At 46.4% G+C, this 15,723-nt stretch overlaps 1 protein-coding gene across 2 annotated transcripts in view; it reads left to right on the top strand.

Annotated features, from left to right (window-relative positions):
• The window catches only part of Dnah1 (dynein axonemal heavy chain 1), a 70,485-nt gene that overhangs the window by 5,016 nt on the left and 49,746 nt on the right, over positions 1-15,723 (top strand). For both annotated transcript variants that reach the window (XM_021181307.2, XM_085828533.1), the window contains exons 3-8: positions 83-155; positions 2,208-2,382; positions 2,699-2,855; positions 3,773-3,905; positions 13,148-13,309; positions 13,839-14,091. In XM_021181307.2, coding sequence (XP_021036966.1) covers positions 83-155; positions 2,208-2,382; positions 2,699-2,855; positions 3,773-3,905; positions 13,148-13,309; positions 13,839-14,091 — 953 coding nt within the window. The remainder of the gene's footprint in view (positions 1-82; positions 156-2,207; positions 2,383-2,698; positions 2,856-3,772; positions 3,906-13,147; positions 13,310-13,838; positions 14,092-15,723) is intronic.

The raw sequence follows: 15,723 nt of genomic DNA, 5'->3' as shown, positions 1-15,723 counted from the left end.
GTCAGACAGCCCCCATGGCCTCTGTACGAGCTCATCCCTCTATTCCTGGGGTGCACATTCAGGGCTCTGGGCTTTGTTTCAGAATGTGTGCTGTGGCCCCTACATGTCCCAGAATTTGATTCGCCAAGCTGACCTCGACAAGTTCACCCCAAAAGGTCAGTGCCACGGGCATTGGGTGGGTAGTAGTAATGGGCCTTCAGACTACCTCAGGTCTCATGGAAATGACCTCTTCCTGGCCGAGAGCCTCAGTTTCCTCAAGGGTGAAATGGTGTTAGTGAATTATGAGCTTTGCAAAGGCCCAGTTCCCAGGATTACTTTGTCATGACTCTCAGCAGAGGTGTGTAAGGGCCTGATCCTAGCCTCAGGCTCCTGAGGGTCACAGTTCTCTCTACGGGCCTGGGCTCAGTAGGGTTTGAGTTTTCTTCTCCCCCAGAATATGGGCTGTAGGGAAGCCGAGGTCATACCTGAGCCACATCTATCTGGAATAGGGAGGTGCCTGAGAGATCTTTGCAAAAGGACAGGAGACTGTCTGTGGGCTTCACGGGACGTCTCAGAGCAGGCCTGGGGCAGGCCTGAGGCAGAGAAGATGACCTTGGAGGAGTCCAGGTTATAGAAGGAACCTAGCCTTATTGGTTCCCTCCTCCAACAGACAGTACACCCGTCCCTCAGGTCCAGATGCCCCACGGTCCCAGGCATCTGTCCCATGTCCACCTGAGGAAAGGCCTGGCTCTTTCCTAACACTCTTCAAAACATCCCTGTCAGCCCCTGAGTCTATGAACCCTTAAAATGGCACAGAAAAACATCACGGCCATGGGTATTTGTGTGCTTGTGCAAGGGTCTAGCCTTTTCCCCACAAGCTCACATGCTTCCAGGATTCAGGTGACGAGCCACAGGTCTCAGCCTGTGGAGGATGTGACTGATGCTCTTACCATTCATATCAGTGGGCCATGGCTAAGGCCAGTGGCTCAGCCCCTTACCCACAGGAGGAGGAGCATCCAAACAGGCGGGCCCCAGGGTGGTGCCTGTCAGAGGCCTTGGCAGGCACTGATAGCTGTCTATTCAGTTACCCAAGGCCTCTACAGAACCTCAGATACTAGCCTGGGCTTCTGTGGGATTCCAAAGGACTTCCCCAAAGTTAGTTCATGCAGTAGAACTATTTTTTTTTTTACTCCAGAGAGGAAGTGGGGTACCAGGACATAGGGAAGAGCAGTAGCCCATGGAATTCTATAGCATACTCCCACACCCCCTTTCTTGATCCATATGGTCTTGCTTTACCTAGTACTTTTCCCTCAGCACCTTGTGGCACAGGATACCCCCCGTCCTGGCCAGCTGGGATGGTTGGTCAACCTATCTAAGACCCTCTTCCCGCTGGCAGAGTTCTTATGGCAGTGTTCACTATCAGAAAAGGACCTGATAGCAGTCCCATTATAAAAGAACTTAATAATCACAGATATAATTTTAAATGCTTATAGGCTCATCATTAAGACTTAAGAAATCGTCTAGTATATAGCATCACTACGTGGCAGTACGTCTTCGTGGATCTGCAGAGATCTGCTCCAAAGGGGTGTGCTATTACTTAGTGATTGTCATATATGTTTAATAATAACAGGAAAAGCATATAAATAGCAGGAATCTTTCCTAAAATGAATCCCTTACAGCCTTGCTAAATAAGGGCGAATCTGTTACAGATTATATAATAATCCAAAGCAGACCACCTGCTAAGTTACTAGCTTGTCCCATTATGGCTCCTGATAGGGTGTCAACCATTTGGTGGCATAAAGGTCCCAGGGAGACCACTCACTCCTACAGTATCCAGGATGCCACACTCCTGGAGCATGTGGATTCAGACACTAACATGTAACACGCCATGGTTGTCTAGGATTAAGTAGCAGAAAAGGATTCCACTTTATCTTCCTTTCCAGCTGAGACCCTCACTAATGTTGCAGCTTGAGCACTGGCCCCCAGTATTAGACTAATTTGTTGAGCTTGAGCGGGAATGAGCAAGCATGCTGGCCTTGGGCGGGCAGAACAGCCCATGGTTTCTCATTTCTCCCTGACCATGCCAGGCCACAGGCAGGCCTAAGTGTCCCATACCCTAGGCATGCCTGCCTGGCTCCTCCCTGAGGATGTGCCACATGGGATGGCTCAGAGTCGAGTCGTTGGCCCTGGCCTGAACCCTCGGCTACTGACCTTTCGGTTTCCCGTAGTTGACTCATTCGTCATTCCTGAGGACTTTCAGGAGCGTGTGGAGCAGCAGCTCATTGGTGCTACCACGCGGCTGCTCACCCAGACTGACTTCCCGCTACAGTCCTATGAGCCCAAAGTGCAGGTCCCATTCCAGGTGCTGCCTGGCCAGTGCCCTCGGAAGATTGAGATTGAGAGGTATGCTGGAGAGCTGGAGAGGGAAACCTGTCCCGAGGAGGTAGCATCTGCCAGGCTAGAGGGGCGGGGTGCCGCGGACCATCAGGTGGCCAGCCCGGCAGCAGAGCCTGTGGAAATGTTCAAGCAACTCTCCTCTAACAGGAACACATGGCTTCCTTGCTGTGGAATTGGGAGGGTAGCAATTAAGTCACTGGTGTGGGGCTGCCAGGGCAATACAGAAGTGGCACTTAGGGTCCTGGGTCTTTACTGACATCCCTGAAGCTACTTCCTGAGCTGTCATCTGTAACACACACCCCCAACCCCCTGCTCTGGCTAGGAGGAAGCAGCAGTACTTGCGCCTGGACATTGAGCAGCTGTTGACCAGCGAGGGCATCGACTCTAACAAGCTAATGCCCAGACATCCAGACCTGCAGCACCCACAAACCATCGAACAGGGCCGTGATCCACTCTTCCCCATATATCTCCCACTGAAGGTGAGCCACGCTGCCATGGCCTGCTGATACACAGCAGTCCTGGACCCCAGCTGAGGCTTAAGGTGTCACATCCCAATGGGGTCACTCCCACTCCAGTCACAGGCACTCATCTCACAGAGGGCTATAATCAGAACCCACCCCGGGTGTTTTAAACATCCTGGGTTAAAGCAGGAATGGTAACCAAACCAATAGGTTACTGATTCCCTACTTCTTCCCTGGAATCCTGGACAGCCTATGTGCCTGTTCCCTACCCTAACCCTGGCCACGAGCATCTATGAGCAGCCAGGTTGAAATGTGGAGTGGTATACAGACCCCTGACTAGAGTCCTCCTGAGGGTGGGAGCTTGTGAAATGGGGAGAGTGGGATGTAGGAGGGATTTGGTACCACTTCCTCAAGATACAAGCAAGGAAACTGAGTCTGGGGAGGAGAAAGAGGGAGCATAGCCAGGCCTTGGCTCTTGCTGTCCTCTCCACCCATCCTCTGTGTCCTGTGTATCTCTTGCCTGGAGTCCCCGTGGGAAGCAGAGTCCAGACAAGCATCACTCTAGTAAGGTTGTCAGCTGACAGCACCGAGTCTCTGTTGTTTCTGGTCAGCATGGATTTCTGAGGAAATACCAGAGCCATCTGTCCCCTTGGGTCTGAGCTTGGTGCTTCCCCACACTAGTCAAGAGAGCTCACATCCTCCTGAGACCCCAAACATCCTCAGACTGAGCCTTGAATGGCTTGGCTGGAAGTGGACCCAAAGCAACACCCCATTCAAACATGGTGGATCAATGGAAGTGGCAGGGGTCTTCTAGACCAGTTTAGGACCTCCTGTAACCACCTGACCTGGGGAGGCTGCAGAAGCGTCTGACATGCTTAGTTTTGGTTGGCCACTAGAGGAACTGTTTCACTAGACAGTTGCCTGTTTTCTCCAAGGTGTTTGATAATGAAGAGTTTGATTGCCGGACTCCCACAGAGTGGCTCAACATGGGCTTGGAGCCAGGCTCACAAAACAGGAAGCCTGTCCCTGGAAAAGCCCTTCTTCCCACAGACGACGATCTGGGGCACGGTGAGCAGGACCACCCAAGGGTGGCAGAACTTTCTTGTCCTAGCAACCCCTGGCCAAGACCTTTAGGCTCCCTTGGGATCTGGTAGCCAGCAGGGCTGAAATATCTATTGAAATCCCCCCAGCTGTGATGCAGTCCAAGGATCCCACCTCACAGAGGCAGAGAATGAAAACGGCAAAGACAGCACTGTCCGGAGGGCTGGGGACAGAACAGCTAGGTGCTGTCAGGGATTTTCAAACAAGTTGGGAGGCTAGGGAGATGGCTCAGTGGGTAAGAATGTTTGCTGCGAGAACAGCACCGGGGTAGCTAGGGTGCAGGGTCGGCTGACACTCGCCAGCTACCCACAACACCCGCCACAGGATCTTAAGACTTCTGGTGAGTGGAACACAGCTTCTGCTCCAATCCAATTGTGCGCGGGACCTGAGACTGCATTAGTTAGGGAAGCAGAAAACCGGCCTGAGTAGGGCCACAGGCCTCTTCCAGCCTGACCAGCACCGGGGTAGCTAGAGCGCAGGGTCGGCTGACACCCGCCAGCTACCCACGACACCCGCCACAGGATTTTGAGACTTCGGGTGAGTGGAACACAGAGTCTGCTCCAATCTTTAAACAGTGACAACGATAACAACTAACCCCAGAGATTACCAGATGGCGAAAGGTAAACGTAATAATCTTACTAACAGAAACCAAGACCACTCACCATCATCAGAACCCAGCACTCCCACTTCGCCCAGTCCAGGGCACCCCAACACACCTGAAAAGCTAGACACGGATCTAAAAGCATATCTCATGATGATGGTAGAGGACATCAAGAAGGACTTTAATAACTCACTTAAAGAATTACAGGAGAACATGGCTAAAGAGTTACAAGTCCTTAAAGAAAAACAGGATAACACAATCAAACAGGTAGAAGTCCTTAAAGAAAAACAGGATAACACAATCAAACAGGTAGAAGTCCTTAAAGAAAAACAGGAAAACACATCCAAACAGATGATGGAAATGAACAAAACCATACTAGACCTAAAGAGGGAAGTAGACACAATAAAGAAAACCCAAAATGAGGCAACACTGGAGATAGAAACCCTAGGAAAGAAATCTGGAACCATAGATATGAGCATCAGCAACAGAATACAAGAGATGGAAGAGAGAATCTCAGGTGCAGAAGATTCCATAGAGAACATAGGCACAACAATCAAGGAAAATGTAAAACGCAAAAAGATCCTAACTCAAAACATCCAAGAAATACAGGACACAATGAGAAGACCAAACCTACGGATAATAGGAGTGGATGAGAATGAAGATTTTCAACTCAAAGGACCAGCAAACATCTTCAACAAAATTATAGAAGAAAACTTCCCAAATCTAAAGAAAGAGATGCCCATGAACATACAAGAAGCCTACAGAACTCCAAATAGACTGGACCAGAAAAGAAATACCTCCCGACACATAATAATCAGAACAACAAATGCACTAAATAAAGATAGAATACTAAAAGCAGTAAGAGAAAAAGGCCAAGTAACATATAAAGGCAAGCCTATCAGAATTACACCAGATTTTTCACCAGAGACTATGAAAGCCAGAAGATCCTGGACAGATGTTATACAGACACTAAAAGAACACAAATTCCAGCCCAGGCTACTATACCCAGCCAAACTCTCAATTAACATAGATGGAGAAACCAAAGTATTCCACGACAAAACCAAATTCACACATTATCTCTCCACGAATCCAGCCCTTCAAAGGATAATAACAGGAAAAAACCAATACAAGGACAGGAACCATGCCCTAGAAACAACAAGAAGGTAATCCCTCAACAAACCTAAAAGAAGACAGCCACAAGAACAGAATGCCAACTTTAACAACAAAAATAACAGGAAACAACAATTACTTTTCCTTAATATCTCTTAATATCAACGGACTCAACTCCCCGATAAAAAGACATAGACTAACAAACTGGCTACACAAACAAGACCCAACATTTTGCTGCTTACAGGAAACTCATCTCAGAGAAAAAGATAGACACTACCTCAGAATGAAAGGCTGGAAAAAATTTTCCAAGCAAATGGTATGAAGAAACAAGCTGGAGTAGCCATTCTAATATCTGATAAGATTGACTTCCAACCCAAAGTCATCAAAAAAGACAGGGAAGGGCACTTCATACTCATCAAAGGTAAAATCCTCCAAGAGGAACTATCAATCCTGAATATCTATGCTCCAAATACAAAGGCAGCCACATTCATTAAAGAAACTTTAGTAAATCTCAAAGCACACATTGCACCTCATACAATAATAGTGGGAGACTTCAACACACCACTTTCACCAATGGACAGATCATGGAAACAGAAACTAAACAGGGACACAGTGAAACTAACAGAAGTTATGAATCAAATGGATCTGGCAGATATCTACAGAACATTCTATCCTAAAACAAAAGGATATACCTTCTTCTCAGCACCTCATGGTACCTTCTCCAAAATTGACCACATAATTGGTCACAAAACAGGCCTCAACAGATACAAAAATATTGAAATTGTCCCATGCATCCTATCAGATCACCATGGACTAAGGCTGATCTTCAATAACAAAATAAATAATAGAAAGCCAACATTCACGTGGAAACTGAACAACACTCTTCTCAATGATACCTTGGTCAAGGAAGGAATAAAGAAAGAAATTAAGGACTTTTTAGAGTTCAATGAAAATGAAGCCACAACATACCCAAACTTATGGGACGCAATGAAAGCATTTCTAAGAGGAAAACTCATAGCTCTGAGTGCCTCCAAAAAGAAACTAGAGAGAGCACACATTAGCAGCTTGACAACACACGTAAAAGCACTAGAACAAAAGGAAGCAAATTCACCCAAGAGGAGTAGACGGCAGGAAATAATCAAACCCAGGGGCAAAATCAACCAAGTGGAAACAAGAAGAACTATTCAAAGAATCAACCAATCAAGGAGCTGGTTCTTTGAGAAAATCAACAAGATAGATAAACTCTTAGCCAGACTCACTAGAGGGCACAGGGAAAGCATCCTAATTAACAAAATCAGAAATGAAAAAGGAGACATAACAACAGATCCTGAAGACATCCAAAACACCATCAGATCCTTCTACCAAAGGCTATACTCAACAAAACTGGAGAACCTGGATGAAATGGAGAAGTTCCTAGACAGATACCAGGTACCAAAGTTGATTCAAGATCAGGTTAATGATCTAAACAGCCCTATATCCCCCAAAGAAATAGAAGCAGTCATTAATAGTCTCCCAACCAAAAAAAGCCCAGGACCAGTTGGGTTTAGTGCAGAGTTCTATCAGACCTTCAAAGAAGATCTAATCCCAGTTCTTCACAAACTATTCCACAAAATAGAAACAGAAGGTACTCTACCCAACTCATTCTATGAAGCCACAATTACTCTGATACCTAAACCACAAAAAGACCCAACAAAGATAGAAAACTTCAGACCAATATCCCTTATGAATATTGATGCAAAAATACTCAATAAAGTTCTTGCTAACCGAATCTAAGAACACATCAAAACAATCATCCATCCTGACGAAGTAGGTTTCATCCCAGGGATGCAGGGATGGTTCAATATACGGAAATCCATCAACGTAATCCAGTATATAAACAAACTCAAAGACAAAAACCACATGGTCATCTCGTTAGATGCGGAAAAAGCATTTGACAAGATCCAACACCCATTCATGATAAAAGTCTTGGAAAGATCAGGAATTCAAGGCCCATACCTAAACATGATAAAAGCAATCTACAGCAAACCAGTAGCCAACATCAAAGTAAATGGTGAGAAGCTTGAAGCAATCCCTCTAAAATCAGGGACTAGACAAGGCTGTCCACTTTCTCCATACCTATTCAACATTGTACTTGAAGTCCTAGCCAGAGCAATTCGACAACAAAAGGAGATCAAAGGGATACAAATTGGAAAAGATGAAGTCAAAATATAACTTTTTGCAGATGATATGATAGTATATATAAGTAACCCTAAAAATTCCACCAGAGAACTCCTAAACCTGATAAACAGCTTCGGTGAAGTAGCTGGATATAAAATTAACTCAAACAAATCAATGGCCTTTCTCTACACAAAGAATAAACAGGCTGAGAAAGAAATTAGGGAAACAACACCCTTCTCAATAGTCACAAATAATATAAAATATCTTGGCGTGACTCTAACTAAGGAAGTGAAAGATCTGTATAATAAAAACTTCAAGTCTCTGAAGAAAGAAATTATAGAAGATCTCAGAAGATGGAAAGATCTCCCATGCTCATGGATTGGCAGGATCAACATTGTAAAAATGGCTATCTTGCCAAAAGCAATCTACAGATTCAATGCAATCCCCATCAAAATTCCAACTAAATTTTTCAACGAATTAGAAAGTGCAATCTGCAAATTCATCTGGAATAACAAAAAACCTAGGATAGCAAAAACTCTTCTCAAGGATAAAAGAACCTGTGGTGGAATCACCATGCCGGACCTAAAGCTTTACTACAGAGCAATTGTGATAAAAAAAACTGCGTAGTACTGGTATAGTGACAGACAAATAGACCAATGGAATAGAATTGAAGACCCAGAAATGAACCCACACACCTACGGTCACTTGATCTTCGACAAGGGAGCTAAAAACATCCAGTGGAAGAAAGACAGCATTTTCAACAAATGGTGCTGGCACAACTGGTTGTTATCATGTAGAAGAATGCGAATCGATCCATTCCTATCTCCTTGTACTAAGGCCAAGTCTAAGTGGATCAAGGAACTTCACATAAAACCAGAGACACTGAAACTTATAGAGGAGAAAGTGGGGAAAAGCCTTGAAGATATGGGCACAGGGGAAAAATTCTTGAATAGAACAGCAATGGCTTGTGCTGTAAGATCGAGAATTGACAAGTGGGACCTCATGAAACTGCAAAGCTTCTGCAAGGCAAAAGACACCATCAATAAGACAAAAAACCACCAACAGATTGGGAAAGGATCTTTACCTATCCTAAATCAGATAAGGGACTAATATCCAATATATATAAAGAACTCAAGAAGGTGGACTCCAGAAAGTCAAATAACCCCATTAAAAAATGGGGCTCAGAACTGAACAAGGAATTCTCACCTGAGGAATACCGAATGGCAGAAAAACACCTGAAAAAATGTTCAACATTCTTAATCATCAGGGAAATGCAAATCAAAACAACCCTGAGATTCCACCTCACACCAGTCAGAATGGCTAAGATCAAAAATTCAGGTGACAGCAGATGCTGGCGAGGATGTGAAGAAAGAGGAACACTCCTCCATTGTTGGTGGGATTGCAAGCTTGTACAACCACTCTGGAAGTCAGTCTGGCGGTTCCTCAGAAAATTGGACATAGTACTACCGGAGGATCCAGCAATACCTCTCCTGGGCATATATCCAGAAGATGTCCCAACCGGTAAGAAGGACACATGTTCCACTATGTTTATAGCAGCCCTATTTATAATAGCCAGAAGCTGGAAAGAACCCAGATGTCCCTCAACAGAGGAATGGATACAGAAATTATGGTACATTTACACAATGGAGTACTACTCAGCTATTAAAAAGAATGAATTTATGAAATTCCTAGCCAAATGGATGGACCTGGAGGGCATCATCTTGAGTGAGGTAACACAATCACAAAGGAACTCACACAATATGTATTCACTGATAAGTGGATATTAGCCCAAAACTTAGGATACCCAAGATATAAGATACAATTTGCTAAACGCATGAAACTCAAGAAGAATGAAGACCAAAGTGTGGACACTGTGCCCCTTCTTAGAATTGGGAACAAAACACCCATGGAAGGAGTTACAGAGACAAAGTTTGGAGCTGTGATGAAAGGATGGACCATCTAGAGACTGCCATATCCAGGGATCCATCCCATAATCAGCTTCTAAACGCTGACACCATTGCATACACTAGCAAGATTTTGCTGAAAGGACCCAAATATAGCTGTCTCTTGTGAGATGATTCCGGGGCCTAGCAAACACAGGAGTGGATGTTCACAGTCAGCTATTGGATGTATCACAGGGCTCCCAATGGAGAAGCTAGAGAAAGTACCCAAGGAGCTAAAGGGATCTGCAACCCTATAGTTGGAACAACATGATGAACTAACCAGTACCCCGGAGCTCTTGTCTCTAGCTGCATATGTATCGAAAGATGGCCTAGTCGGCCATCACTGGAAAGAGAGGCCCATTGGACTTGCAAACTTTATATGCCCCAATATAGGGGAATGCCAGGGCCAAAAGAATGGGAATGGGTGGGTAGGGAAGTGGGGGGCGCTATGGGGGACTTTTGGGATAGCATTGGAAATGTAACTGAGGAAAATATGTAATAAAAAATATTAAAAATTAAAAAAAAAAGAATGCTTGCTGCTCAAGCATGAGGACCTGAGTTCAGATCCCTAACACCATGTAAAAGGCAGAGTGTGGTGGGTGGGCACATCTGTAACCACAGTACTAGTGGTGTGGCAGAGACAAGGAGATCACAGGGCTTGTTGGATGCCAGCCTAAGCCACCCCACAAAAAAAAATCAGTGAGTTCTAGGTTCAGGGAAATAGTGAGATACTGGCATCAAGGAACAGCAGAAAGCAACAGAGGAAGACACCTGATAGCCCTCCTTGACATCCATGAGCATGTATACATGCTCTCTCTCTCTCTCTCTCTCTCTCTCTCTCTCTCTCTCTCTCTCTCTCTCACACACACACACACACACACACACACACACACACACAGCACATACACACACGCACAGACATGCCCACACATATACACAGGCACACATACTTACACACATAGAGCAGACACAAGAAAAACCCTTTATTGGCAGTAATGTAAACATCCTGAAGATGTTTAAGGACACAATCACAGACCCTGCAATCACTGTTGCTCCTGTTCTTGGTTAGCTCTCTGCTCTTTCTCATGCATGGACTGCATATATTGGCCCGCAGGAGCATAAATGCATAGTTTGTCACATACAATCATGTCATTGTGTTCAAACACGTCTCCACCACTCGAACTCATGTATCTCATCCACAGTTACACATTCACAACCACGAGCACACCCTTTCCACACATGCCCATGGGATGCCACCCAGACTGGCATGTCTCATCCTTGCCCACATCTGTTTACAGAGTGCCCATGGTTCCTTCAGTGGCCCCCAGTCTGCCGTGATGGCCACAGAGGTTCTCTCCAGTTGCCTGTTGTCAGGAAGAGTGACAGGGTACACACAGTTGCCACTCTAGCCTGCATGACTTGGTCTTGTTCAGTCTCCTAGGAAGAGTCCCAAGTATGGTCTGGAGGTTGGTAACGGAAGCCCTGAAGGCTGTGGAGGATCGGAGGCCACTCCGTTCCATGTTTGGGGTGGATGACCAGGTTACAGTGTGAGTAGAGCCAGTTACCCAGTCACCAGGTGGAAGGCAGGACTGTGGGAACAAGGACAGGCTTTAAAACCCTGCTGTCCTCTGCAAGACCCGTGGCAGTTCACTGAGCAGGCTGCAAACAGGTTTCATCTTTAAAGTGTATTAACTCTGGAATCAGTGTATCTGAAGCAGGCAGGAAGCAGAGCGTTTCCTTCAATGACAGAGATAATTTAACTAAATTGACCCTGGCTCTCCAGTTGCTAGCCGCTAAGCCATAGGGAATAGAGCTGCATTGAAGACACCGAGTCCCCACCTCCTTGCTTCCCTGGGGTCCTGGCTTTGAGCAGGAGCACTAGAGCAAAGAGGGGCTCACAGGAAGCATCTGCCAGGGACCTCTCAGTTTTTGGTAGTCTCTTGGGACAGATTTTTTTATAAGTTGAGCCAAGATGAGGTTGAAGTTTTCACAAAGGAAGCACTGTGGGAAGGGAGGGGCGAGGTAAAACCTGGGCTGGTGAAGGCACAGAATTGGCCTCCTTGGCTCATCTGACGGCAGAGACAGAGGCATTTTCCTAGAATCTCAGCCCTTTCTTCCTTAACCCAAGCTGGAGAACCCCCAGCTTGTTTTAAGCCACTACAGGTTGTGAAGTTCTCTACTGGGTACTATGTGTGCATCTTACGTTTTTCAATAACTTATCTAATATCAACGTGCACCCATTTCAATCCTGGTCCCAGTTGTACTTACGATAGGACAAAGTTGGCTCCTGCCCTTAGGGAACTGAGAACAGCATGGCCAAGTTGGGGTGAAGAACACAAAAAGAACAACAGGTTAGCAAGTGCATGGGCCAGCGATGCTGTGTGAAGCAGAGGTGCTTCTCCAATGAGGAGCTTGGAGTTAATCAGCAGGCAGAGGTCATGGCCAGTGCAAGGGCCCAAGGCAGAAGTGAGCCCAAAAGTCACAAGGATTGGCAGACATGCAGCGCATGGGCAGAGCAGTGGTTCCTGATCTTGCCTTGTCTTTTTCTCTTTTTATACAAAGAAACCAGAGGTGCTTTGCGGAGAGCTTTACCTGGCCTTGGCCACCTTAAACAGAGTCACCTAGCTTCACCCATCGTGACCCCTTGGGATGGGCCCTCAACAGGGTTGTTTATAGTCCTGGTTTTTGTTTTGTTTCACTTATGAATATTTTGTGTGTTTGTGTGTGCATGAGTGTGTATCTGGTTTCAGTAGAGGTCAGAAGACAGTGCCAGATCCCCTGGAACTAGAGTTGCAGACAGTTGTGAGCTGCCATGTGAGTGTTGAGAATCAAACCCAGGTCTTCTGAGAGCAGTTAGTACTCATAACCACTGAGCCATCTTTCCAGCCCTATCCCACCTCGCTTAAAAAAAAAAAAACCAAACAAACAAAAAAAACCACTTTGTCTAGAGACAGGGTAGACAGAGTTTCCGGACTATCCCTGAACTTACGTTGTAGCCTAGTCTGGCCCTGAACTTTTGCTATCCTACTGCTTCTGTCTCCCAAAGTTGCCAGGATTACAGGCATGTGCCCAGGCCCTGCACTCAGCCCGCCAGATGTTTGTTTGGTCACACCTGTCATGGTTCCCCATCAGTCTGGGTCTCTTTGCTCTTGCAAGGGTTGTGCCAAGAGGCGCAGTCCTTTTAGGTCCTCCCATGACTAAGGCTTCCTCAGAGGCCAGCTCTTCTGAGAAGAAGCAGGATTGTCCCCTGCTCAACTGCAGCCAGAAACTATCCTGGAAGAAGAGACACCAGTCAGGTGACCTCTGACATCCGTCCCCAACCTCAGCTGCCACATTTAGAAACCCCTCTCCACTTCTATGGCAGAGAATACTGGTAGGGTGTCCCGTCTCTGTTTTAGAGGACCCCAAGAGTCAGGAACTGGACTATAGATGGTGTGAAGTTGGCGTCCTTGACTACGATGAAGAAAAGAAACTGTATTTGGTGCAGAAAACTGACAAGAGAGGCTTGGTGCGCGATGAGATGGGGATGCCCATCGTGAATGGAGGGGTCACCCCTGCAGGTATGAGCTCTCTGCCTTTCTTCCCTGGGTGGCCCAGCCTATGACTATGGCCCGTTCCCACCAACTCAGCCCTGAGGTCTACCTTACTGGGGTTATTAATCAGGGTCTGCCCCTCACCAGTTTGAAACAGAGGACCTGGAGAAGGCAAATGGCCATTGATTGGCACGTTGGCTGTGAGCACCCGGCCCAGTGGCTTTCGGCAAGGTGTTGTAAAGGCAACCGAGGCCTCCTAATCAGTTGTTTGCCTGGAGTAGTGTAGAGAACGGGACAGGTGAAGAGCCATCCTGGTGCAACTCCTGTCAGTACAAGGTCCTTTACTGTTTACAATGTATTTCACATGCATAAATCTCTGTGTTACCCTTATCAAGTGGGCAAAACAGGAAATGTCATTTTGCCCATTTCACATATTTGGCTGTGCCCCCCCACACACACACACCATAACAATGAAAAATTGCTGAGGCCAGAAGCCAGTACTCCAGCCCAGAGAGCCTGACTGTGTGCCTCTTTCACCCCCCACCCCAACCCCCAGGAAGGCCACCACTCCTGGCCACCCAGTACTGGGTCCCAAGGATCCAGCTCCTCTTCTGTGCTGAGGATCCACGTGTGTTCACACAGCGCGTGGTCCAGGCCAACGCTCTGCGCAAGTACACAGAGGCGCTGTTGATGTACAACCTGTATGTGGATTGCATGCCCACCGAGGGCCGGCGGGTCATCAATGAGCAGAGCTTGAGCAAGATAAAGCAGTGGGCTTTGAGCACACCACGCATGCGCAAGGGGCAGAGGTGCGTTGTGTGCGGCAGCCACCCTGGACCTTTCTTTGTGGGTGGTGTCGCCAGAGCAATTGCTGACACATCTCTATGGGGGTGATGTCATGGGGCTTCCGTTACTGTGGTAAAACACCATGACCAAAAGCAACTTGGGAAGGAAAGGGTTTATTTTATCTTGTAGGTCCAGGTCCATCACTGAGGAAATTCAGGGCAGGAACTCAGTCAGAACCAGCAGGAATCTGAAGGCAGGAACTGAAGTAGAATCTATGGAGGATTGCTGTTTACTGGTTTGCACCTCCTGGCTTGCTCCACAGGACTTAATCAGCCTGATTTTTTCATACAACTCAGGACCACCTGCCCGTGGGTGGCTCTGGGCTGGGTTCACCCACATTAGTCATTAATCAAGAAATGTCCTACTGACTTTGCAACAGGCAATCTGATGGAGGCATTTCTCTGTTGAGGTTCCTCTTTGTAAATAACACTAACTTGTATCAAGTTGGCACAGGCCACTTGCTGACCCCATCAGGTGTTAAATTCTAAGCCCTGCCTGACGGTCTCCAGTAGCCTCATTGTGGAGCCTTCTTGCCAGGTTGAAAGGGTTAGAGGGCATTGCAGCTTCTTTTTCATTTCCAGGCTGCAATGTGGACTGTGTCCTCTTCAGGCTGACCTCCCGCCATTTTGCCATGTTCTCATCATGCTTTGAATAAATCCATACTTCCTGGCATAGCAGGACGTCCCCAGCTCAGTCTGTATTTTCCCAGATACAGTCTTGAAATGGACTTTTAAAGACTTTTAATATTCATTTTATGTGTATGTGTGTGAGTGTGTGTGTGTGTGTATCGATAGATATAGATGTAGATATAGATGTAACATGTGTGTGCCTGGTGTTCATGGAGACCAAAAGAGGGGATCAGGACCCCTGGATCTGGAGTCACACTTGGCTGTGTGCTGCTTCATGAGTGCTGGGCACTGAGCCCAGGTCCCGTGGAAGAGCAGACAGTCCTCTTAACTGCTGAGGGCTCTCCAGCCTCTGGAATAGGGCTTTTCCCCAAGAAGGTCCTGTTGCTTTTAGTGGGGAATTTAGACGCCAGGATTTAGGCTCCAATGTATTTACTCCTGCTGGGAAATGACTCCTGCGAGGTTCTTAGCGCAGACAGATCTAGGGGAAATATATCTTCCCTGAAGAGTAGTGTCCACTGTTGAACATGCATCAGCTTATTTAGTCAGTCCTAGTGTCCACCAAACCTCGCTGCAAATGGCTGGCCTATGCCAGTTAGAATAGTCTCTATACAGTTTTTAAATTCTTTTTGGTATTTTGAGACAGTTCTGAACACATCAATTCTGCACCTGCCACTCAGGTGCCAGGACCACAGGCATGGAGCACCGCTCCTGCTTTTCTGTGAGCATTTCTGGCATCTGTGTCCTTTTTCCCATTAGGATGGAAAAGTTAGTCAAAATATTGCGTTCAAGGCTGACTTGGTGTGATTATCCTACATCAGTTGGGTTTGTATACTTAACCATTTTGTGAGATATAGTTTGGTTCAATTATTTTAATTTAAATTTTTTCTTTTTAAAATTATATTTGTTTGGAGAGTGTGTGTGTGCATGTGTGCCAAAGTACATATAGCGGTCACAAGATGACTTTTG

This window comes from Mus caroli, unplaced genomic scaffold, assembly GCF_978045245.1.
Source record: "Mus caroli unplaced genomic scaffold, Mus_caroli_1 scaffold_12, whole genome shotgun sequence".
Taxonomy (NCBI): Eukaryota; Metazoa; Chordata; class Mammalia; order Rodentia; family Muridae; genus Mus; species Mus caroli.
This window is presented reverse-complemented; position numbering and strand designations above follow the sequence as displayed.